The 24362-nt window shown below is 41.1% G+C and overlaps 1 protein-coding gene across 14 annotated transcripts in view; it reads right to left on the bottom strand.

Annotated features, from left to right (window-relative positions):
* DLC1 (DLC1 Rho GTPase activating protein) overlaps positions 1 to 24362 on the bottom strand; it is a 404379-nt gene that overhangs the window by 14079 nt on the left and 365938 nt on the right. For 6 of the 14 annotated variants that reach the window (XM_082374914.1, XM_082374907.1, XM_082374916.1 and 3 more), the window contains 4 exons: positions 14269 to 14340; positions 9032 to 9113; positions 3176 to 3239; positions 37 to 1496 (listed from right to left, as the gene is read on the bottom strand). In XM_082374914.1, coding sequence (XP_082231040.1) covers positions 37 to 1496; positions 3176 to 3239; positions 9032 to 9113; positions 14269 to 14340 — 1678 coding nt within the window. Of the gene's footprint in view, positions 1 to 36; positions 1497 to 3175; positions 3240 to 4882; positions 5108 to 5856; positions 5934 to 9031; positions 9114 to 14268; positions 14341 to 24362 lie in introns of those variants that run through there. The other 8 variants (XM_082374915.1, XM_082374919.1, XM_082374917.1 and 5 more) reach the window with 5 other exon arrangements.

A 24362-nucleotide genomic window follows, 5' to 3' on the forward strand; every position in this document is an offset into this window, starting at 1 on the left:
CTCAGACTGGATGGAGAAGGGAAGAAAAGCTCTTACCTGCTGGACCTAGTCAGGGAGGCCCCGACCCCAGAATCCCTCCTTTCCGGGATGTCTGAGGGCTCCTCGGGTTCGTTCAGTGAGTTGCCCGTGCTGTCCAGGTCGCTGGGGGTGGCTCGGTCATTGTCCACGTCCAGGTGTATCTGCTTGGGAGAGGACGGGCATGGGGAAACCGAGTCCAGGGCCGAGTCTGAGTCTCCCTCGTCTGAAAATTTCTCCGACCACTGGTTGACTATCCTCTGCATCCCCCTCACATGGTAGAGGATGTCGTCCAGCTCGGGGAAGATGTCCTCGTTCTCCAGGTCGGCCAGGTCACCGGAACTGGAATAGAGGATGGAGCCGGGCACGTTGTCATAGATACTCAGGCGGCTGGTCATGGAGCTCGAGGAATTGCGTCTCTTGAGTTCCTTGGGGCTGTCGCTGCTGTCTTCCCTCCTCAGGCTGATATGGCCAGGGCCGTGGAAGCTTCCAGTCCTCCAGTTCACGGAGCTGTTATTCCCCGAGGGAGAGAAACTGCCGTTGGAGAGGGCTTTGGGGAAAGTGCCAGGCTTGTGATCTTCTGGGATGTAGAACACCGCGTCCTCCGGGTAGCTCTCGCAGTTTTTAAAGTTATGTTCCATAACGTTGTTGAACGTGGACTGGTTGAACGGATCGAAGCCCTCCAGGTACATGCCTCCCCGCTTGTTGCAGGCACTGAGGCTCCGGGTCCTGGTGACGGGACTGGGCGTGCTGACGTTGCTGCTGGTCTCGGACTGGCTGCTGCTGCTGCTGGTCTGCGTGGAGTTGGAGACGCTCCGCTTCCGCACCGCGGGGACGTTGATGCGGTTGCCGTTGAGGGCGGAGATCTCCACGCAGTTCAGCTGCTTGAGCTTCTCCTCGTCCACCCCCTCCTGCAGGACGGGCCCGCTGATGATCAGCCCCAGCTTGGACGGCACCTTGTGCTTGCTGTGGTGGGAGCCCTTGAGCTTCAGGCTCTCCATGCGTTTCAGCAGGCTGTGCGTCTTGGACTTGGTGTTCTTCTCGTGGCCTTTCACGCTAAAGCTGAAGCTGGACAGTTCCTTGGGAGAGGGCAGGCTGCAGAAAGAGTCATCGTTGCCTACGAAGGTGCCGGAGGAGCAGACGCTGGTGACGGAGTTAGTCCGGGCCGTCGCCGCGCCCCCGAGGTGGGTCGCTTGCGTGGCGAGGCTGCTGGTGCTGCTGAGGCTGCGGACAGAAGCCACCTCCTGGCGCTCGCTGAGGTCCGTCAGCACGCTTTCACGGCTGGGGGCGTTCTTCAGGTGGGGATCGTCTGGGGACCCAGGGACGGGGTCCTGCTTTGGAGAAAAGACATCGAACTCTTCAAGCCGGGACCACCTCTTGCTGTCCCTCTGGAAAGTCCATTTGGCACTGATTGCGCAAGGCTCATCCTCGTCTGAATCCTCACTCTGCGGAGACAGAATGGAGCCGCTCGTCCCCTGGGACTGGCAGGCCGCAGGGGGCAGTATGTGCGCCAAGGGCCAGGGGCCAGGACACTGATCGTAACGCCAGCCGTGTCACTTCCCCCCTTGCATCTTTATTTTATTATTTAAAAAAAATAACCAAGATGTATGTAAAGAATTTAACAGGAAAAAGCCTGACCATGTGTTTCAAGCTAAACAGGAGTTATTTAATGGAAACACTGGGATCTATAGGCTGCCCTTTAATTGCTCACAGAGGAAACCTCTGAGATCTGTGAAAATTCCAGGCATGTAAAATATTTTGAACTGGAGTTAGCAATGGGTAGGACTCCCTCTGGTCTGCCTTTAATTTTGCTGTCTGTTGATAGTATGTGTTTATATTCCCTTTTGCAATTAAAATGGTGGTTTTCAAACACTTTAAGAAGAGGGGTAACCGAAATCTCTAGCTACCCTAAAAGTACACAAGATCTCCTCTAACAGATTAACGGAGACACAAAGCAAGGTGAGCCATCCCATCTCTTCAGTGGGTCAGTGGGTACTTCTCAGCCTCTTACCTGTTCCTTTTCGTTCCCTCCCCCACCAACACGGGAACCAGAGTTAATGCCACAAGTGTCCTGTGACATTTCAACCTCAGACATGCTCCTGCCTTTTAACAAGGCTTCACAAATACCCAGTCCTGACAGCACGTAACATTCACAAACAACGAAGTAACATCTCCGCTGATGATGCCTGATTTACTGGTGGGACTCAGGGTTACCATGTGACAGACTACTGCATCAAAGCCCTTGAGGCGGGATATCAAAAGGCACAGTTCAGTGTGATGCATGTCCTTCCCACTGGTGTGGAGAATGTCCCGTGACCAGAGTTTCCCAGGACAGTGAGTGGAGAGCATTAAACGCTGACTTGCAGGCTCCTCTCCACAGCTCAGCGGGTGTGAGGTTCCAGCTCATTTGTTTAAAAGGTTTAACTCCCCCAAGAAGGCAACTTGCTGTAGGTTAGATAATTAAAATGGGTACTCTGAACAGTCAGAAATATGTTCTTTGACCAAACTTACTCCTGTTTACTCTAATTTGTGACACTCACTCCCACTACTACACCCACCTCTTCTCCTAAGATCTCGTAAGACGTCCTCACATTTCATACGCAGAAGAAAATACCATCTGGATCAGTTATGTGCCACCATTTCACTAGAATGTGTGGGATTTCGTGCCCTCCCTCTTCCTCCTCTAATTCCTTTTCTCCCTCCAAATCTCTATTATTCTTCCATACCCTGCCAGCCAGCCTTCACTGCCATCCCTACAGCTTCAAAACACAGTTACTGTTACATATGGGAAGACAGAGTTCCCAAGAACTTCAGCTTTAATTTCTGTAAGGAGGCAATGCAAAATCCACCAGAATTCCTTAAGCCTCATCCCTTTAATATGTCATAGGCATTGAGCTAATGAGGCAAAAATCACAGATGATCTTTTCAGATCAAAAACAGCAGGGAAGACACAATTTATTGGCTGGCTGCAGCTCTTGGTTTCAACTACATAAGGCCACACAGCTTTTGGTAAACCTGACTGGATTATAACATTTAAAATGTCGATATTTTTGGACCACGGAAGTAAGAGTTTGAGAGCCAAAATCTATCACAAAATTCATAACCCAGTTTTTGATCTGCCCCCTTTCCTCCCACCATGCTATACATTTTGTAGACTCACTCTCTTCCGATGAGGACTAATTTCCAGCTTCATCACCGCGCATTTGTTTAAAGTATTCAGACGCCTACAGAGCAAAGAAATAACATTAGCAGAGACAGGAAACCACTGATGGGTGGATAAATATTTTTTCCAAACAGCTGACGTGTTTAATCGAGTTTCTTTGAATCCATTAATATCTATAATATAGAAGAGTACTTGAAACTTCTTTAAAAAGTGAATAGTTTAAAAATATTTATGTTTCACAAGTTTTCTCATTTAAATTTAATATTACTATTTTATAGTAAAATGGCACACTGCGGTGGTTCTGTCAGGTGCCTCTTATTCCTCACAGAACAAACAACCCTCAATGAGGACAGTTATTCTTTGAACAACCCCTAGGTTGAGTCATTAGGTATCTCCACCCAGTGCCAAGAAATAAAAGGCAGTGATGTCTTCTTTCACAGAAGTAGAAACATGAACAAGGAACCAAGCAGAGTTGTTGGTAAATAAAGTGTATTCTATCTCAAATCAAAATTCAAATATAAAAATAATAACCTTAGACAGCCTGTTAAAAAATGCAGTAAGTTCTGTATAGAAATTTGAGCCCTCTTTAACACCCAATTCTTTTTTACAACTTCCCGTACAGGACAGGATAATGCGTGGTATAGTCGCAGGAACAGCACAAATGACTAATTTAAAAATTTGTATACTTCAGCTTCAAGGGTCAACATCTTTAAGAGTTCAAACATAAGCACTTGAATCAGATTATTCCTTGGAACAGGAGTCACATTTTTACTCTGAATATTTTTTACCCCTGCCAAAGAGTAATAATTTAAAATTAGGAAAGTAATTTAGCTTCACTGAAAATGAAGTACTTGAAAAAAACAAAACAAAACCCACCTCACTGGTAAGTAATGAAATAGCTGAAAAAAAGAAGCCCTTTACATATGCAGAAATAAATGGCACGTAAAAGTCTGAAGGACAGCTTTTCAAGCCCCAGTTCTTTCTAACATCTTCCAGATGATCATCACTTAGTCTTCCTCAAATGGACCTTTAACCTATCTGCTGTCTGGTACCATCAGTTTTCCAATTTTTCCTAAGATTGCAATTCTTCCAATTCCACAGGACAAGCGCATTTAATTCACACGAACTCAAACTGACCATGAGCCCTCTTCAAGGCTCTATCTTTCTGATCCTGTTCTTGCAGCTTGTCTAACAACTTGGATGCAGGAGGGTAGAAAGTATTTTTGCCTGCTGATAAGACTGCCTTTGATTTCATAGATTATGTGGTAGCCTGCTTATAGGATAAACAAAGATAACCCAGAGCACCTATGTTCAGGAAAATTCTCTCTCATGATGGAAAGGGAAAGAAAACAAATAACTAAAAAAAAATCCACAGACATTAAAATGAGTGGATATAAAGTCCCTCTCTAAGGGGCATCCATTACTTAAATGACTTCTACCCACAGTGTTTTAGTTCTCAAATGTTTTTAAGATTTAAAGAATCGGGAGGGTCACAGCTAGTCTTAGGTCTGGGTTTCATTAATCAAACCTGTAATCAAATACCCACTTGACGTCATTTGGGCTGTAATGGTTGAGGGGTGTTTATAACCCAGTTTACTAGGCGTGGATGCCTGTAGGGGTGGGGGAGGGACTTGCTTCACAAGCTTCAGATTTGAGTCAAACGGAAAGGCCGAAGGAGGTCATTTTTGTAAAGGTCAGTGTTACCTTTTTCTATCCGTAGCACCAAGCTAATGGCGCTTCGAAACTGAAGCCCAGAAGTTATTCCCCGAGGTCTCCGTGGGATTCATTTGACCCCTAGGAACCTCCAAAGTGGTGAGATGTTACCGATTTAGAGACGTTACGGACACGAGGTAGTAGTTCTGGCTTGCCGAGTCGGGGCTGCGTTCTAGGTCAGGCATTGTGCCTGGAGCCTCATGTGTGTTATTTCGTCTTGATCCTCACAACAACCCTATGGTAGAGATATTACTATTTATCTTCATTTTATAGATGAGGAAATGGGGGCTTGGAGTGGACACAAACCTTGTCCAAGGCCACATGACTAAAACATGGTGGCTCTGGCCCTCAAAAACAATACCTTCTGCATTCCTTTCTAAAATAAATGTTAATCATGATAATACATGGGAGCAGCTTCTATCCTAAGTATGGCTCCCTCCAGTGAGTGGCAGAACACTGGTATCTCCCACTGTCTGTCCAGAAGCCCTGGCCTTTCCCACCCCACAGGGCCCTCACTGGCTCAGCTCCTCAGGAATGTGTCAGTCTTATCTGCTGGGCAACTTGTACTCTGCTCTGAGGGGGGAGGGAGCACAGGGTGAGCCATCACAGGTTCAAGAGCTTTGCTGCAGGGAGCCGCAAGCGCCCTGATAAAAGCATGGCAGGCAGGGATCTGGGCCTCAAGTATTCCAAGTGAAAACAGGGAAAGCAGAAGAGAAGTGAGAAAGGAAAAAGGAATGATTTCCCAAGTAGACCTGACAAATAAAAATTGTTCCAATCCTTAAAGATATTTTCTTGGAATTAATGCAATTGCTTTTCTTTTAATAGGACCGAAATAGTAACGTAGTTGAAATCTACTATGTGGCCAGCTGCTTCACAGAGCTTAGGCACTTCAAGGGCTGTTTCACAATAAAGTGCAAACTAGAGATGATACTACGGATATCTATTTGTCATTACATGATTATCACCTTATTTGCATAATTCTTTGCTGTACTCATAGGAGTCAGTTGTAATCCCAAAGGAAGATAGCGAGATGGGATATTTTTCAGAAGCTATAAAGAGAAAGAACATTTCATAAAAGGTATTGTAAGAGTAGGTCACAGTTTGCATTATCACCTGTATACGCTTCAAGACAAGTGAATTACTCCTCCAGTATTAATACTGAATGTGATACTCTCAGAATCTGGGCCTTATCATCAGGGTTGGGTTATACAGCAAAGCTAGCAAGATCGGGACAAAAGCCAATCTCTCCAAGGAAACAAGTACGTTTACCCCTTACAAGTGTGTGTGTAAGAATGTTGGTTAGCAATCTAAATCCAAAAAATCTAGTAGTTGCATACTTACAACTTTTGGTCATTACAAACTACTGAAGACAGTATCATTATCATTCTCAAGAAAACATTAAGCTACAAGTTTTCTGCTCTAAGTAGACTATTTTAAGAGATCAGCTCCTACCAGATTTTTGACCAAAGGAGCTTTAAGATCTGCAAAAGTTATAAGTACATGAATGTTTATAATAATCATTAAGCAGAACATGGGAGCATATACTAGTGTGTACATGGGAGTACTTCATCCATGTGTGTGTGTGGGGGTGCTGGGGTAGGGGGTGGCAGGAAAGAGAAACCATGTAAGAATTATTTCGTTTAAAACAAATCTAAGAAAGTTTTACTTAAAGTAATAATATTAAATATTTAATAATATTTTATTAAGGTAAAACTTTTCAGCTGCGTTTTTGTAACTATATTACCGTATATATTTAAAATCAACTGCTCAAAATATTTCAACAAGGCAAAAGATGGAAGTCTACAGAAAAGTCCGTCCGTCTAGAAAAAAACTTGACAAATGACAAGGCAAAATTTCAAACAACACTGTAGATTCAAGATTTGCTGGCCCTTTGAATTTCATGGGCTGAGAGAGTACATGGAAGAGGCCAGTCTACCAGATGAGATGAATATCACATCATCAGTTAAACAAGTATCCTCAACTACTCTGCTGACAGCTCAGGACCTGTAGAGCATTTTCAAGGAAGATGCCTGTCCCCACCTTTTTCTTCAGAACGTTTGTTTAGCCCTCTCGAAGGAAAATCATTTGCCATGAGAAGTCTATTTATGCAAACACATGGACAGAGACCTTGGGTTTTCCATTACAAACAAGCTGATGACTGTTCCTGTGAATTCTGAACCCAACCTCAAGCCTTTCTCCACATACTCAACTCTGGGTGTCGGTTTTAGGCCTAATAATTTTTAAAGCACTTGACATCCATCACTGCATTTCCTTCTTACACTTAACCTATGAGATATTATTCTACACATAAGAGAAACTGAAGCCCAATCAGAATACACTTGCAGAATCCAAAGGGATCAAGGTCTAGTTGTTTTCAGGCTTTTCTTTTCGCAAAAGATCTAAGAGTATAGATTTATTCCTTTTAAAGGGAGGCAGCTTCTCCGATGGCGCTAAGAGCCAGTGTAGCCAGTGTAAATCACAAAGTACGGAGGATGCCCTTATCCCCAGAACAGGGTAACTAGGTTTCAAACTGATATTTAAAAAAAAAAAAAAGAAATTCAAGAATCTAATCACGATCCTTTGGGCTGCAATGCTGCAGTGATATTTTTATGACCCAGGAATTCCTAAGCTGTTGCTGCTGTTCAGAGGGCACGCTCACTAAGTAGCTTGAAATGTGTGAAATGGATGATCTGATGCAGTAACCTAGTAAATATTTCCTAGGTTACATCTTAGGAGTGATGTCATCTCTATGCATTATCACCAATGATGAACTGAAAAGAAATTAATTCTGCTCCACAGCTAAGCATTCAAACATTTCAAAAATGTCTGGAGTAGTTTATATTCCAGATGCAGACTCTTTCCCTCCTAAACTGTGTTGGTGAAATTGTTTCATTCCAGATGACATAGCTATGATATTACACTCCAGGGAGCGGGGTGGGGAGTTGGAATTAAGTTTCTTCCAGAAAAAGTGTACATACCCTGGACATTTCTAAGCAATCATTCCATTGGATTTGAAAAGTGACAGTATTTCTGTGGTTAATGTGGCATTTTTTTCTTTCTTAAGCCAGGAGAACTAGTCTATTACTCCATTCTAAACATCCTACCTATCTTCCCCTAAAACCCCTGCTTAACTTAAGGGCTTCAAAAAACACTGTATTACATAAGAGAGGCAAAAATAGTACTTTCACAAAGCTACAACTGCTTTCTTTGCCTCTAAAGGGGAAATAAATCCTGGGTGCCATTCAACCTTAATGATGTTTTTCCAAGTTAAAATTAATATTGAGATTAAAAGAAAATTGTTTTAATTTTACGATCAAATTGACAAGTGAATTTTGTCCGTGTATAATTTTTTTTCTCCAGAGTTCAGCTTTGATGGCTTATAGGTTCTGAGAAAAATTCAAAGGGTGATTAACTTAAAATGAATAATATGTCATGAAGAGTCAGAGAGGAGTATCAGTGTCCCGTCATTTTCTGCTGCGTGTTTTATTACTTCCATTTCGTTAAACCCTGCAAGCTGCTCCTCAGCCTGAAGATCCACCAGCACCACGAACATGGGTTTCTGACAGTTTTGTTCACGTTTCCCATCAGTGCTCCTTTGCTGCCTGTCTACTTTATGTTAAAGGCTGTGCTGAGTTACTTTACAGCCTTAGTTAACCCTATTGTTAGGACGGTGTGCCTGGGGAAGCTGAAGAGTTGCGGAAATGCTTTCCTGGAATTCAAGCAACGGCCCTCCTGCCTCTAGTCTGCCACAGCCCCTACTTCCATCTGTCCCTCTGAGTGTCATTTCCATTCAATACAACAGCGGCTCTGACTCAGCGAGGGTACCTGGCTGGGACTGCACAGTCAACTGCACTGCCTTAACCCCCCTATTCCAAGTTTCCAAACTGCCTGGACATTATCTGCTCCAGCAGTCGTATGAGCACATCCCAGGACAGTGCTATTTGAATGGCAATACTAAATGACAGGAAGTTACTTATTCTAATCAAAAGGCCTATGATTTATAATGAAGTAAATCACTATATCCATTTACGGATCAAAACCCTGACATATTTAGAACAAAAGCAATCTCATCAGTGATAAGTACTATGTTCTTTAAAAAGAAGAAAAGAGAAAGAAAACACTCAAAACATTTTCTTTTACCTGCATAAAGCCTCAATAGCATCTCTGTCCAAAAAATCATGCTCTCTCTTGACCAAGGAAATATCAATGGGGAACAGGAGATCTATAAGGAAAATAAAAACAAATACGTTTATTGAGCACCCAAGCTCTTGCCAATCTAACCCAGTTTAGCAGAGGGAAAAAAACAAGGTAATTTATTGAATACTTACTGTTTGCAGGACACTTCACTCCCTATCAAGTGCTGTGGGTATGTAAAGCAGCTTAAGACAATTTCATCAGTGTCCTAAAGGAGCTTGGAATAAAGTGGTCTGCAGACTCAAATTATCTGTTGTCAAAGATAAGTGGTTCAAAACACTGTTCCACCTTTAAACACATCAGCAGGCAACAGACCTCTGCTATGTAAATTATAATTTAAACCAGAGTGAATACCAGAAGGATGTTCACGGTAATGTGGCTGTTTTTTCCCTCCCATGTGTGTCTTTGCTCACATTTGATCAGGGAAGAGGTCACAGAAAACTGGGCCAAGGAAAGATCTAGAGAACTATGGTGGTTGTCAATGGAATCCAACCATTTGCATGACATCAAAAGCTAACGAGAATTAAGGATGTGCTATTTTTAAACAAATACTAGCACTTCCATATGGCTTTTCAGGAGTTTATATAACTCCCACTAAAACAAAAGGCCAGCTCTAAAGCAGCTGTAGAACAATGGAATCCCAAATCCTTTCATCCTTGGAAGAGTTCACTACTCTAAGAACACGTAAGTTATATTAAAATCGAAAAGCAAAAACGGGGGAAAAGTCAAATCAATGAAAGAATTCCCTTTTCTGTCCCTTGTTGATAAATACACTCCAGAAAGAGTAGGGAGGAAGAAGACCAGCAGCACCTCTGTGGAAATTTGCAACAGCTCTGGAATTGCCACTAGATAAAAGCAAGTTATCCCTCTTTGGTGTTCCAAGCACTTAGGGTAAATAATGGGCCTTCCTAGTAAAATGCTTATAAAATATCATGAGGAAGAGTCCTTCTATGCAACTCTGTGGGTCAGGAATAGGCAAAATAAGAGCACTGCAGGACACCAGGATTAACAGAACCAAAAAATCGCTTTGGCCCCCCAAATGGCTAATGCTGCATACTGAAACAGACATGGCTATTGGTAGTTTTGGAGATGCAAGTAACTAACAATGTTCTAGTTCTGGGGTTGACTAGGGAGCACATGACTGTCCCTTATGTTTTTATGTTTTCTAACGTAGGATCATTGGTTTTACAGCATGGTATGGAGCTCCTTATTCTTGATCATCTATTTTCCAGAGACTACACTGATGAGTACCTTTTTTTTTTTTTTTAAATAATGTTGAAAACTAACATAATGAGTGTTGTGGTCTATTCTTTTTTCTGAAGGCTAGCATTAGATTAGTGATCCTGTTCTCTGAATGGTAAGACAGGCAGACCAATGAAGTAGCTAGAGCCTAAAGATTTATGAAGAAATTCGTAAAATTCAGTATCACAGGATTTATCTCTTCATTACCTTATAGAACAAGTCTCTTAGGCAAATGATTAGTGGCACCACTATAGTGGCAATAAAAGAGGAGACTTAAAGTGAATGTAAACTATTAGTAAATAGAAGCAAGCCAGACTATAAAGCTGTTTGAAGGTTCTGGCAATTGTATTTCACTTTGAACAGATAACTTGCACTCTTAAGTATTAAAGGACAGAGCTGATATTAAAAAATATATTTTTAATACTTAATAAATGTAAATCATAAAGTTCACATGCCTGTTATGTGCATCTGAGAAAGCAACTCTGTTATTTTAGCAATTCCTAACTCAGTGTACCCAGAGCTGTATTTTACTTTCCTGATCCAAATTAACTTTAAAATTCTGTTTAAAAAAAAAAAAAATTCTAGGATAGGTAGGGACTAAATTCAAGAGAAGAGTGAAATAATTACATCTTTTTTTTTTTTTTTTTTTTCAGTATTTCTCAGAGTTCTTCAGGTTAGGATTTAATCTTTCAGCTTGGGTTTAAGGGCAGGATGTTTATATTGTCAAGGACCGAAATAAAGGTAAACAGGAATCAAGGAATGAGTGGGATGGCATGTGGTGTGTGTGTACCCACCCTGCACATAGGGGTAGGATGAAGGGGAGAAATTATAAATGCTCAGAACAATGTACAGTATAACTTCAAAAGTAGGTTTATGCTTCAAAAGACTTATAAATGTCAAGGGACCCCAAAATGTAACTTATGAAAATACAGTCTGCATTTTAGGATTTGGAAAGACGTAAGACACAGACCGGAACTGGATCTTAGCAAACATACACATCACAAGAAAGGGCTTCTTGGCAGCAAATCAACACCAAAACTTGACATAATTGAAGGAAATTTAATTTCAAAACACGAGAACAAAAGGACAGCATGTTACTACCACTGCAAATGCAATTATCTTTCCTTATCTCCAGTAGAGCTGTGAACTGAAAATCCAATAGAATGCTGATCCACACCCCAAAGCCACCAAAGCTCTACTGAGAGACAGGGATGCTGCAAACGGCAACAGGTCAAAAATTCTCCCAAAGGCAGGATAAGCAACTCCACAATAAACATGCAGGTTAACCAAACACCTTAAAAAAAAAGAAAGAGGAAAGAAAAAAAGAAAAAGGAATTGGAGATATTCTCTGAAATGGAGGAAGAGATTCTACATAGTCTAATTATAAAATAATTTTAAACCCATCTTCATGGAGAAATATCATACGTTCAGTCTGGGCTACAATGAGGAAGGGCAGGCACTATAAACGAGGTAAGGAACTAAACTAGCCGAGTGAGCCAGGGAAGTAAAACGACCTCTGTGGTCTCACCCCAGTTTGCTTCCGGGGAGCACCCCACCCCCTCTATGTCCCTGCCGACCACGCTAGCATTCCCAAGCTGAAAACCTGTATCCGTTCTTAGTACGGGTTCATGGCATTTTGCTCATGTGTTACAGAAGGATGCTGGTGACCACCAGCTCCAGTTGAGAGCCCACTGCCATTGCTACAGGAAGCAGCCTGCTTGTCATCATGCTAGAAGGACGGAAGAGCAAAAGACACGTTTTAAAATCACTATTTATTGTGAGAAGAGTTGAACATCCCTGGTGAAAAGACTGAAGTGACATCATTTAACCTGGATCTTTCAGCAGTTTTGTCACATCATGGCTAAATGTCTCCCAGCATCTCCTTCCTCTTAAGTGATAAAAAAAAAAAAAGATGTATTCTTTAAATGTAAATTAACCAATATTACGCTTGCTTTTTGAGATTTTTGGCAATTTCTTTGAGGTATGAACTGTTTTATTTCTATGAAATATGAAGCGTCTACCACAGTGGTGGGCATCCCTGTTGGTGCAGAATTAATACTGGCTCGTTGATTAGCTGAATGGATGGCTGGATGGATGGAGGGATGAATGGATGAATGGATGGATGAATGAGAGACACCAGGTGCTGTCATCTCGGTAGAGTTAAGGAAACAAAGAATGCTCAAGTTGGAAGAGGCCTTGGAAGTCATTTACTCTCAAGGTAGGAGTCACTTCACTATCCACCCAACCTTGGCTTGAAAATCACCCATAAAATAGAGCTCACGAGTTCACAACTGTAGCTTTTTTTTAATGGTTTCATGTAGAGAACAGTCAGCCTCCCTTTGAAATAAACAGCCTCTTCCCCTCGCCTTGCACAGAGCACACTGCACACCCTGGGCAGCCTGAGGCTCAGGGCGTGAGCGAGACTCAATGTGCTCGTCACCCCCGGCCTCAGCATCTGAGCGATGCCCAGAGCGCTAACGAGAAAACGAAGAACTAGTAAAAAGTCAGCCTAGGCCTTGATTTTAAAAAAGAGGTCCATTTTTTCTTAATTAAAAAATCGAATAACATAGGAGAAATAATATTCATCAAATGGCAATCTATGGAAAAGTGAAAAGCCTAATGACAAAGTGGAGAAAGATATCTATGACACATGACCAACAAAGCCTTAGTATTTAGAATAAAGAACTCTTATAAATCATCAAAAAAAGCACAATCAACTCGGGAAAAATGGGCAACAGATATTTCACAGAAGAGCAAACATATATGGCCAGATGACACAAAGAAATGTGCCTTATCGTTAAAAATGAGGAAAATGGCAGTCAAAATCCATAAGATATCATTTTATATCCATTTGATTGGCAAAAATTAAAGTCTGACAATATCAAGGGTTGAGAGCATGTGGATAGACAGGATCTTTATATATTACAGGGAGGAGTGAAAATTGGTACAGGAACTTTTGAAAAACTTGCATTATAAAGTTGAACATACATCTCTATCACCCAGTAATGCTACTCTCAGGCATACACACAAGATAAATTATTTCACGTGTACCGCAAGAATGCAAGAATGTTTCCAACGGTACAGTTTATAAAAGCAAAACAAAAAAACCCCAAAATGCCCACCAATCAGAGTGTGGATATGATAAACTGTGGCATATCCACACAATGGAGTATTACACAGCAGTCAAAGGTGATGAACTATGAGGACAGTATAGAAGAACCTTAACAATAATAAATGAAAAAATTAAATCATATGAGATTACATAGAGCATGATACCCTTTTTATAAAGATAAACAACTTTATACAAATATTTATTTTAGGGAAATGCAATAAAGCTATATAAAAGGAAAGCAAGGAAATGATAAACCAAGGTTTCAGGATGATGGTTACTGTGGCTAGGGGGTGGCAGAGGGATGGGAGACAGGTGGGTGTGTTATTATCAAGGTCCTAGCTGTTTCAGGTGGTTGCCACACTGTTTCCTTAATGAAATATTTAAGTAAATAATAACATATCTTAAAATAAATCATAGATCAATAATAATCATGAGGGACTTCCCTGGTGGCACAGCAGTTAAGAATCCGCCTGCCAATGCAGGGAACACGGGTTTGAGCTCTGGTCCAAGAAGATTCCACATGCCGCGGAGCAACTAAGCCCGTGTGTCACAACTACTGAGCCCGCGTGCCGCAACTACTGAAGCCCACTCGCCTACAGCCTGTGCTCCACAACAAGAGAAGCCAACCGCAATAAGAAGTCCATGCACCGCAATGAAGAGTAGTCCCCGCTCGCCACAACTAGAGAAAGTCTGCACACAGCAACGAAGACCCAATGCAGCCAAAAATTAAAAAAAAAAAAAAAAAAGCGCAAAGCTTATAAAAAAAATTATAATCATGAACCAAGGATACGATTTTGCCCATTAAAAAAGAATGGCATTCCCGGCTCACCTTCATACAACTGGGCGTACTGGGGGAATCCTGCCGCACGTAGCCAATCACAAGCTTCTTTGGCTTCAATTTCTAGAATAGAACAGAGGACAGACAAACATGTTAGTCATGTGTAACTCAGCGTACTTCTTCTTCCTTAATAAACTCTGGTTTTGTTATATAAGCAAAAGATGACATCTGTTGAAAAGGGATAAGCAAAAAGCGAAAAAGAAAATCCACTTATTCAAATGGTTTAGATTTTTGTGCATCTTTTCAGACTTTAAAAAAATACATGTAATTATCCATCTTTCCTTTAAAAAAACAAAAAACAAAAATGGAGTCCCAGCAGTAAGTTACTCTGTGCTGCTTCTGTGTTCTGGTTACAAATGATTAAGAAAATAGGGCTTAATGAGAAAGTTGAAGAAGGATTAAATAATTAATTTTAGGCCTAGATGGCCTAACTTGCTTTACTTTTCACGTCAATAAAAGGCCACCAAGTACATCTGACACCCTGGAAGAGCACTAACTTGACCAAAGGGACTGAGCTTCTGCCACCCAATGGGATGCGTGTAACTGCCCAGGGGCTGGGAAGGTGTGCCTTTGGGTGCATCAGGCAGTAAGAGAGGCCTGGGCGGTCAGGGGCCCTGGAGGGCATTAAGTCAATAAACCCCACAATCTTGGCAGGTTGAGATGCCTAATAAAGCTTCTACTTCCCCGTGGTTAACAGCTTGTAGATAGTATTGATAAACAGAAAGGCCAAGAGCAACTGACACACTGGCGTTCAAATTCACTCAAGCACTTATTTACAATCCTGTTAAAACTGACTCACAGAGGAGGTCTGCACAGTCATTAGTTTCTCAGTTTGCACAAAGAATATTCTTTCAACCATCTTCCCACCTTCCTCAGACCATTAGAGTACTTAAGGTATGTAAGGCTATTCACTCATTTATAAATGTCTCAACATTGCTTAATTTATTCCAGATTCAAATCTTCATTATGCATCTCTTCTCTGAGCCAGATAGGAGGTGGACAGTCCATCATAGAGAAGTATATATGTATCACTTTTGTCTAGTAACTTATACATCACTTTTGTCTAGTAACTTTATAGTTTCAGAGCATTTTTTAAACTATTATGAGTTCCTTGAGTCTTTAAAGAAAAGAGAATTAAGAACACTCAAATTCATTAAAGCAAGTAGGAATGTCCTTATTGAACGAACGTGCCAAAGATAAAAGCCTGCTGCTATCTTCTGATGAGTTAGTTAATACCCAAACAAAAACAATTATGGCAGCAGAGAAGCAATAAATGACATGGCAAGGTTTATTACTTTCATGAATCTTTTCAGTGTGGCGATGAAAGTAGCATCATAAAACTCAAGATTCAGGACTGAATTTGGGGAAGAAGGATAGAGTGACATCAATGTGTAAGAATCTCAATGTTTGTACTAAATCATAGAATTGTCCAATGTGAATTACCTGCATTAACATTTTTTCATGTATTTATAACCATACCTTGTTTCAGAAAGGAATTAATGAAGCTTTAAATAAAATCATAAAATAAACATTTTCCAGAGAACTATATTGCTGGAAAAACATACAAAAGCTCAACATTTTATTTTAAAGGATGTGGAAACTACTTTTTTCTCTATCGCCATGGCCCTCGCTCAAAGATAGATATGGAAAGAAAAAAAGCTAAGTGGTTTGTTTTTTAAAAATATTTTAAATATGTCACTTCTTCTGACTATCTGGAGGTTATTTCCATTGAACACATTGTTAGACATCGAACAATAGATTGCTAAAAAGTAAATGTATTTGCTTTCTAAATATTTTACTTAATAAGTGGTGAGTAGCCAGAAATTCTCAACATCCACCCTTTCTGGCCTATATTCAGATATGACAACAGATCAGTGCACATGCACATGTGCGCACACACACACACACACACACACACACACACACACACACACACACATGCCTTAACTGGACACAATTCTCCAGCCAGTATCACCACCTATTTAGAGAATGTTCCTGATTTCTTATTAAAGTGGCTTCATGCCAAGAGGCACGAAAGATACAAGGTATTATTTTTCTAAAAAACCTTTAAATTTATATAATACTTTACAAATCACAAAGTGTTTTCACATATATTACTCACTTAAGGCCCCACGTGACTTCAGGAACACATAAATGCCTACTGCTGTGTTGTCATCCTTATTCATTTTCCACCACTACAAAAAGAAATGCCCCCAAATGACCAAAATCGATCTAAAAAGCTGTGTTCACACAGCCACTCTTCTTAGGGCCACTTGGTTAGAAAGAAATGATGTGAACAGGCCAAGGTTTGCTTCTTCAGCAGATAATTTAATGAAAGGTCTACAATGGCTAAAAAGCAGCACTTCCAAGAACTACAGAGATTAGTAATTTTACCTGCCTTTCCCTTTCCCTAAAATAGATGAGAATGTCTTTCTTTTAGATATGAAACCATGGGAAACAGACAAGCCTGTATCTAGTTTACATTTAACAAAGTCCATTCATGAAAACTTAGGCTGCATAATAATAAATGAGAATTTAAACCCACTGTTTCTATAGAAATCAGAATTAGAAAATTGTAAAAATTGTAAACAGCTGTCACTGATTTTTTAATAAATGAGACAGTTACTGACTTCACTCCCACCCCTTTCCAGTCACCAAGTGAAAATGATAACGATCTAAGTACTGATTTTTAAAAAATCAGTATTTCCATTTTATTTAACATGAAATGAACCTATGTCTACATTCAGGTCAGGTAGGGATTTACCCCTTCTAGTTCCCTAGATCCAGGCCACAACTTTGACTCTTATCCTAACTGAAACTCCAAGTTTCCAATTCTCTCCTCTCTGAGACTCCAGCCACCAACCTTGTCTCATCAAACTTCCTGCATTACAGTTTTGATCTCGTCTCTCCTGCAAAAACTTCCCTGGAGCTCCACTGCTTAGAAAATTAAGTCTAAACATCTCCCTAGGTTTTCAAGGTTCTCCATGTGGCATCCAAACGAATCGTTCAGCTCCCTGTACTCCCTCCATACCCCAGCCAAAGTAAACTTGGTCCTTCCTCATCTCCCCACACATCCCTGGCTGGAAATTCTCTCCTATCCCCTCATTATCCTTCAAGGCCTAGCCCAAGCGCCACCTCCTCTAGGAAGTCTTCCCAGATGCCTCCTGACAATTCTGTCAATGGCTAACTTTTCCTGAGCACTGACTGTGCACAAGGCCCAGTTTAAGTACTTAAGGCATATGAATTCCTTGACTCCTCATACTGATCCTAACACGTGGGTTGCGAATATCATCCCACATGGGTTGGGAATATCATCCCCAAGATACGCAGATGAAGAAACAAGTGGAGAAACAACCAGCTCTCCTCAAAAACAAGCTTCCTTTCCATTCAAATGTCCTAGTGAACAAGAGAGCTAAGACGTGCAGAAATGAGCAACACCGGAATTTCCTGAAAAAATACGTAACAGTGAACAACATTTAAAATATTAAACAGGGCTTCCCTGGTGGCGCAGTGGTTAAGAATCCGCCCGCCAATGCAGGAGACACTGGTTCGAGCCCTGGTCTGGGAAGATCCCACATGTCGCGGAGCAACTAGGCCCGTGCGCCACAACTACTGAGCCTGCGCTCTAGAGCCCGTGAGCCACAACTACTGAGCCTGTGTGCCACAACTACTGAAGCCCGCGCGGCTAGAGCCCGTGCTCTGCAACAAGAGAAGCCACCACAATGAGAAGCCTGTGCACCACAATGAAGAGTAGCCCCTGTTCGCCGCATCCAGAGAAAAGCCCGCATGCAGCAACGAAAACACAACGCAGCCAAAAATAAAATAAATAAAATTAAAAAAAAAATTAAACAAAACCAGGTAAATGTTGCATTACTGCTGTCACTTTAACTCCCCATGCCTGTTTTTGGAGGCTTCTAACCAGTTCTCAGGGTGTGACTTTTCCTTCAGTGGTCGAATGAAAAACTATCAGGACGATTTTTAAAAAACATTCCCCACCAGGCAGAAGTGCCACCAGAAACTGAAAATACAGTGGAAATACAATGACACTTTTAGACTTGGGTTTTCTCTTAGCAAACAACAGACAAATGTGTGAAGGAGGAAACAGGAAATTTTTATTGGAACCACCTTTAATAATTAGTTTTATTAGATGAATGAGGTTCAGGACACTTTTGGTGTAAGGCTTGGGAACCATTAGGCCATATTTGCATGCTTCCTGGCATAATGGGATGACCCTATCTTCCCCTTACCTCTCAACAGTAAGTTAAACAGAAATTCCCCAACCCCGTCATCATTCCGCTGAACTCGCTGATCTTACCGGTTGAGCAATGGTAATCGGGTCGAAGCAGGATGTGATTACTTCCATCTTCCCTTTGCTCTACCTTCACAGTGCGAACCCTCATGCTTGCTTCCTGCCTTCTTTGCAGTGTGCTCCTGAAATCAGGGCTCAAGGCAAATGCTACATGGACCTTACCTCTTAAATAAAATTCTAAGGAATTGGAGGAATGTAAGAAAATTCAAACATTTTCTAGATTCCTTGGATTCCCCCAACTATGGCAGACTTGCGGGCAAAGATCCATAGAAATGTTGATGTTCTTACAGCCATGGAGAAGCACGTCAACTGTGTGAAGGCAGGCAGTGCTTTCTGATCTACACCAAGATTCCTGCCCTGGTCACAAAAATTCCTTCAAATGGAAGGAATAATTACTTCAAATGATCAGTTCTCTTGCCTCCGTTAAGGTGGCCAATTTTACAGGACTGCCATACAGCTGGGCACCAACAGCCTAACTTCCCAGGGCAGGTGGGTTTCACAGGGCAGAGAAGCAAACCACAGCCTCAGACATTTGATCTCAGTGGCTCTGAGCCTTGGATCCTAGTAGGCATCACCTTGGGGAGCTTTCTAAAACCCCCCACCACTATCCACTCCCAGGTATTCTGATTTTCTCCGTCTAGGGAGGGCCCAAACAGCATCTTTTTAAGAAAGCTCCTAAGTAAAGGTAGCCAGGATTGGGAACCACTGAACCAGACAACATTTCTTTGCATGCCTTCATCCCAGACTCTTTCTTCCCCAATTATCCTAACAGCCTTCCAACTGAGCTCTCTGATAACCCTTGCTCCTCCCTGCCCCCAAGAAATCTATCCTAGTCCAAAGGGTTCCTGAGCCGTGGATTGATTTGTATGAAATACATAATTCATCATGTCACTCCTATGCTTAGAATTCTTCCGTGACTCTCCACTGCCTTTCACATACAATACAGTTCCGACTCCTCAGCAGACCCACAGCCGTCTTAACTCGGCCTCTGCCCAGCCATTCCGCTCCTGGAAGGTCTCCAAATGCAAGCTCTGCTCCCGTCTTCCTGAATTCCTTGGGGTTCGCAGGATGCATATGCTCTCTTAACACTTCAAGTTCTTCATCTCTTCTCTCTCCTGCCGCAAACAAATTCCCCCTCTGCACCCCATCAACCCCTCTCCCCCACCTTCCTCGGTACGGTGAGGTGCAAATACCAGAAGCTTCTTAATTCATTTGTATATCCTGAAAGACTACTTTTTCCACATTGGAAGCACACATACATTTGTTTGAAGGAAAACAATCCATTAAAATTTCCCTTTCTTCAAAGACAGACTAAAAAAACTACAACTTAAACCCCTGTCTCTTTGCAATTAATAACAATAAATGTTCAACACATACACTGTCAAAGACTGGTTATCGGGAGTTACCTATGTAAAGTGAATTCCTGGTTGGGCTAAGTCAGATAGCACAACGTATATATTAATATTTATTAAACTCTTCTGTTATCTAATCACAGCAAAGATTATGACTAGCCACTAGCAACATTCCTACCCTCAGAAGCCTAAAAAAATTCTAAACATTTGCTGTGCCTATTCTGAAAGAAACCAGTTAGGAAGCTTTTGGAAGACTGGTCAATACTAATTCAGTTTCTAGGCCATTTGGCCTCACAGGAGCTGACCCCAATCCACCTTTAGATATATTCTAGTACAGCCACACATTTACGTGAAGCCAATCACCCTTCATTTCCCCCCTTAACTCAATATTTATTTATTGAACATCCACTGTCTGTGCTGCCAGCTGTGCTCAGGGACAATCAAAGGCACAGGTTCCTGCCCCGAAGCTGGAAGCCAAAGGGAAAGGTAATTCACAGCTGAGGGCATGATGTCAGATGATCCTCTACTTAGGAATGAACTGGTTTCCTAAGGGCTCTTCTGAGATCCCTGTATTTAAGACCCAAGGGACCCTGTCTGGGCAGCACCAAAGAATCCCCACTTCACAGGTGAGAGCCAGAGGTCTAACGATGGCCGACCGTCCCAGCTCCTTCCTCTACCCCTTCTGTCACCCCATCTACCTCGGGCTAACTGATCCAGCCTTACTGATCTCACACACCCCATGCCCCCTTTCCTGCTTTATTTTTTCTTCTTCCAAAACATTTACTGCGTTTATTTTGTCTCACCCCTCTGCAAACTCGCAAGAGGCCAGTTTCTTTGCCTGTTTTACTCTTTGATATACCCCAAGCACTGCCAACAGTGTAGCGCACATAGTAGTTACTCGACAAATAAGTATTACATAAATAAATAAACTGCAATGTGATTTTCTTCTAGTGAAGTGGTCTTAATTTTTCAGACCAGGATCCACCATAAGAAACACGTTTTACATTGTAACCTGGCACACACATATATGCATATGTGTACATATGCACCCATTCATGTACACAAACACACGTGTGTATATAAGCATATATAAAACTGAAACAAGTTTCCCCAAATAACACTTACAATAAGTAATGCAGTCTTACATTTTTCCACTCTATTTTAAAAAATACTATTTGTTACCTCCCAAAGCAACCCATTTGAAATACACTATTCTCACACAGCTTTTTCTTAAAGAGAAAGGAAGCAAGGAAGGAAGGAAGGAAGGGAGGGAGGGAGGGAAGGAAGAAAGGAGAGGAGAAAAAAAAGAAAATAGTAAACTAAAACATTTCTGTATAGTACAGAGGAGATTGTGATGTGACAAAGGAAAGACACGTATGAATTCAGAGGTGGGAGGGGGAGAGAGGGAGGGGGCTGCTTGGGCACTCATTTTAATGCTCAGCCTTTATTTAAGGAGGTGTTATGATCTTTTATATAAGATTGGATTGCGGGAGAGGGGATTTGGAATAAAAGAGAATAAGCTAAGCGGAGAGCTGGTAAAGCACAGGTGTGTGTGAAGGAATGGTACGTAGTCTCAATTTACTGTAACAGAGAACAAAGGAAGGGGAGGCAGGCAGTGGAAGGCGGGTTATGCCACAGAGCAGATATAAGCATCTCCTTAGCCTGGTTCCCCAACGAGCAACCGACACTATTTCCTCAGATGTAAAAGAGTTTTGCATCTGAGTTTCCCAAGTTCCTTCTAATAATCCATCACAGAAAGGGGGCAAAGTATGACCTGTAACAGCTCAGGAAAATAGGTCCAGGAAAGAATCCATTGCTTAGTTAAGCAGCCTTAAGAAAATAATCTCTCTGGACCGGTTTCCTCATCTGTAAAATGTGGGATTGCTATAGGCTTTGTAAATTCCCTGAGTTTCTGACTCTAAGAATTCCTTTAATGCCCATTTCCCTTGCTCTCTAAGACAACCTTTAGACTAGGTTCCATTTCTGTTAATTTTCCAGATTTATCATCAATTACATGGAGACATCCTTCTTCCTTAAATTAGATCAATAGTAACTACTTTGAGTTCTCCAATTTTGTAAATTTACTGGTTTATTGCTGAAGTATCTAATTTGCTTCTTAATAGATCAATTTCTTTATTTGTCCTACGAAGCCGATGTTCATATTACGGAGAACTCAAAACCCTAGGTGTTTTTGCATATGTATATCTACAACCCTCAAACTAAAATTAGTCTTTACAGGAAGAAAACACTTCAACCCATAGAAAACTTTGAGTTTTACTTTGTTTATTGATCCTGTACATTTGTGTTTCAGTTAATAGCACCATCCTGGCATCTACCTAACCAGTGAATTGGGGGGTGGAAAGCATCTTGGAACTTTTCATGTTTTCTCTTTACAAATGAGGAAGCTGGTCCAAAGTTTAGGTAATTAGCTTAAGGTCCAGAGCCACCCAGGCCTCACTCCCGGTTAGAGAACTTCCTGCACACTGCAGTCTTGCCTACAAAGATCACCCTCACTTTTAAATCACTAGATTGTTTTCCAGTACAAGTAAGAACTGGGAGTTTTGAGGGAGTTCTCTTTTTAAGTTTTTTTCCCCCCTCCTGCTTGAGATTTGGAGGCAGATATGTTGCTTTCTAGTGAAGAACATTCCTAGAAATAACATAAAGGGGGAAAAAAGGACCTATTTCCCCCAATGATGTGATGACAACTTAATAAATGGCTCTGCTTCGAAAAACGGAAACCTTGGGACACACAAGGCAAACCTACACCTGAGATTCTGCACAGGAGGCCACACTCTAGCAATGCAGAGTTAAATGAATTGAAATCCCCTTTGGGGATCATTTAGGTCAAGTGTTTGCAAAACACAGTTTTTAACACACAAACCGGGAAAAAGCAAGTAGCTCATATCAAAAAATATATGCCCTTCCCTTGCAAAGGCAAACAGCTCTGTATTCATTTAAGCCCAGGCATGACCAGGAGCCTTCAAGCACTCCAGACTTGAGTTGATCTAGTTATTTCCAGGAACAGAAAACATCTCCCAATGAATCAAAAATTGGCACTTACTACCCAGCACAAAATAGTCAAACTGAAATGAAAATAAACTATTAAGGAAATGGATACTGCATCATCACATCTTTCTACTTCATTTCAATCTGGGGTGGGGCAAAAAAAACTTCCATTTACACACACACACACACACACACACACACACACACACTTCTAGTATTCTGCATCAAATATTTATGCATTTCAAACCATGCATTACTAAGAGAAATGATTTGAAATAGCTTTTTAAATACACTAAGTCCTTTAAAGATGATAATTGGGTAGATTAAGAAAATTAATTTCAAGAAAGGAAACCATCTTAAACCAACTTTAAGGGCCTTATTTTTCTGAGCCTCATTTTTTTCATTAAGTGAAGTACATGGTTTAGGATTATATAATCCACTTCCTTTTAAACTTATTTTTCAAGGCAAAAATACCTGGTCACAAACCTAAAATAACACCTACCTCCCTATCTTCACCATTAAAGACTGACAGGCTCATCAAGTCTTTCTTTTACATATGTTAGCAAAGCTTATTCTACTAAACAACCCCTCCCCAATCTTTGGCTTTTTCCCTAAATTCTACAGCGTTACAGTACAGGAGAGATAAAATACTGTGCAAATTGTAGTGTTACAAAAACCTTAAGTTAGAAATAAAGAGAATAGTGAGAGATTCTAAAGAAACTGTTCACTCATATTTCAGTGCGTCCTGACAGAGAAAAAAGATCTAGAATTGAATGAAACATCAAGTTGCCTTATCAAAGACCAATGAAAATAAAAACATGGCAGATACTGGTTAATACAAGCAGATTTTAGCCACTCCTATGTCTAACCTCAAACAGGAAATACGACAGGCAGACCATATTTTACTGTACTTTGTAGATACTGCAGTTTTTACAAAATGGAAGGTTTGTGGCAACCCTGTGTTGACCAAGTCTATTATTGGGGCCAGTTTTCCAACAGCATATAAAAAAATTAAGGTATGTATATTGTTTTTTAGACATAATGCTATTGCACACTTAATAGACTACAGTATAACATAAACATCACTTTTATACGCACTGAGAAACCAAAAAATTCATGTGACTTGCTTTATTCCTGTGGTCTGGAACCGAACCTGCAATACCTCCAAGGTATGCCTGTGTTCAATGTGACTTTCTCAGTTTTGTGCGAAAGGTGTAAGAAAAATAAGTATTACTGTTTTCTAGGTGAGCTAAAGAATTATTTTCATCAAAATCGCTCATGACACCCAGCCCCCCAAGCACACAAAATCTACTGGTCAAAATGTGACTCAGGTCCATCTGTTTAGTTTAAGAACATTACTGGTTTTATAACATACATTTTTCCTATAAACACATTAAGATCCTTATTTTGTTGTTTCC

This window comes from Balaenoptera borealis (genome assembly GCF_965194805.1).
Source record: "Balaenoptera borealis genome assembly, chromosome: 21".
Lineage (NCBI taxonomy): Eukaryota > Metazoa > Chordata > Mammalia > Artiodactyla > Balaenopteridae > Balaenoptera > Balaenoptera borealis.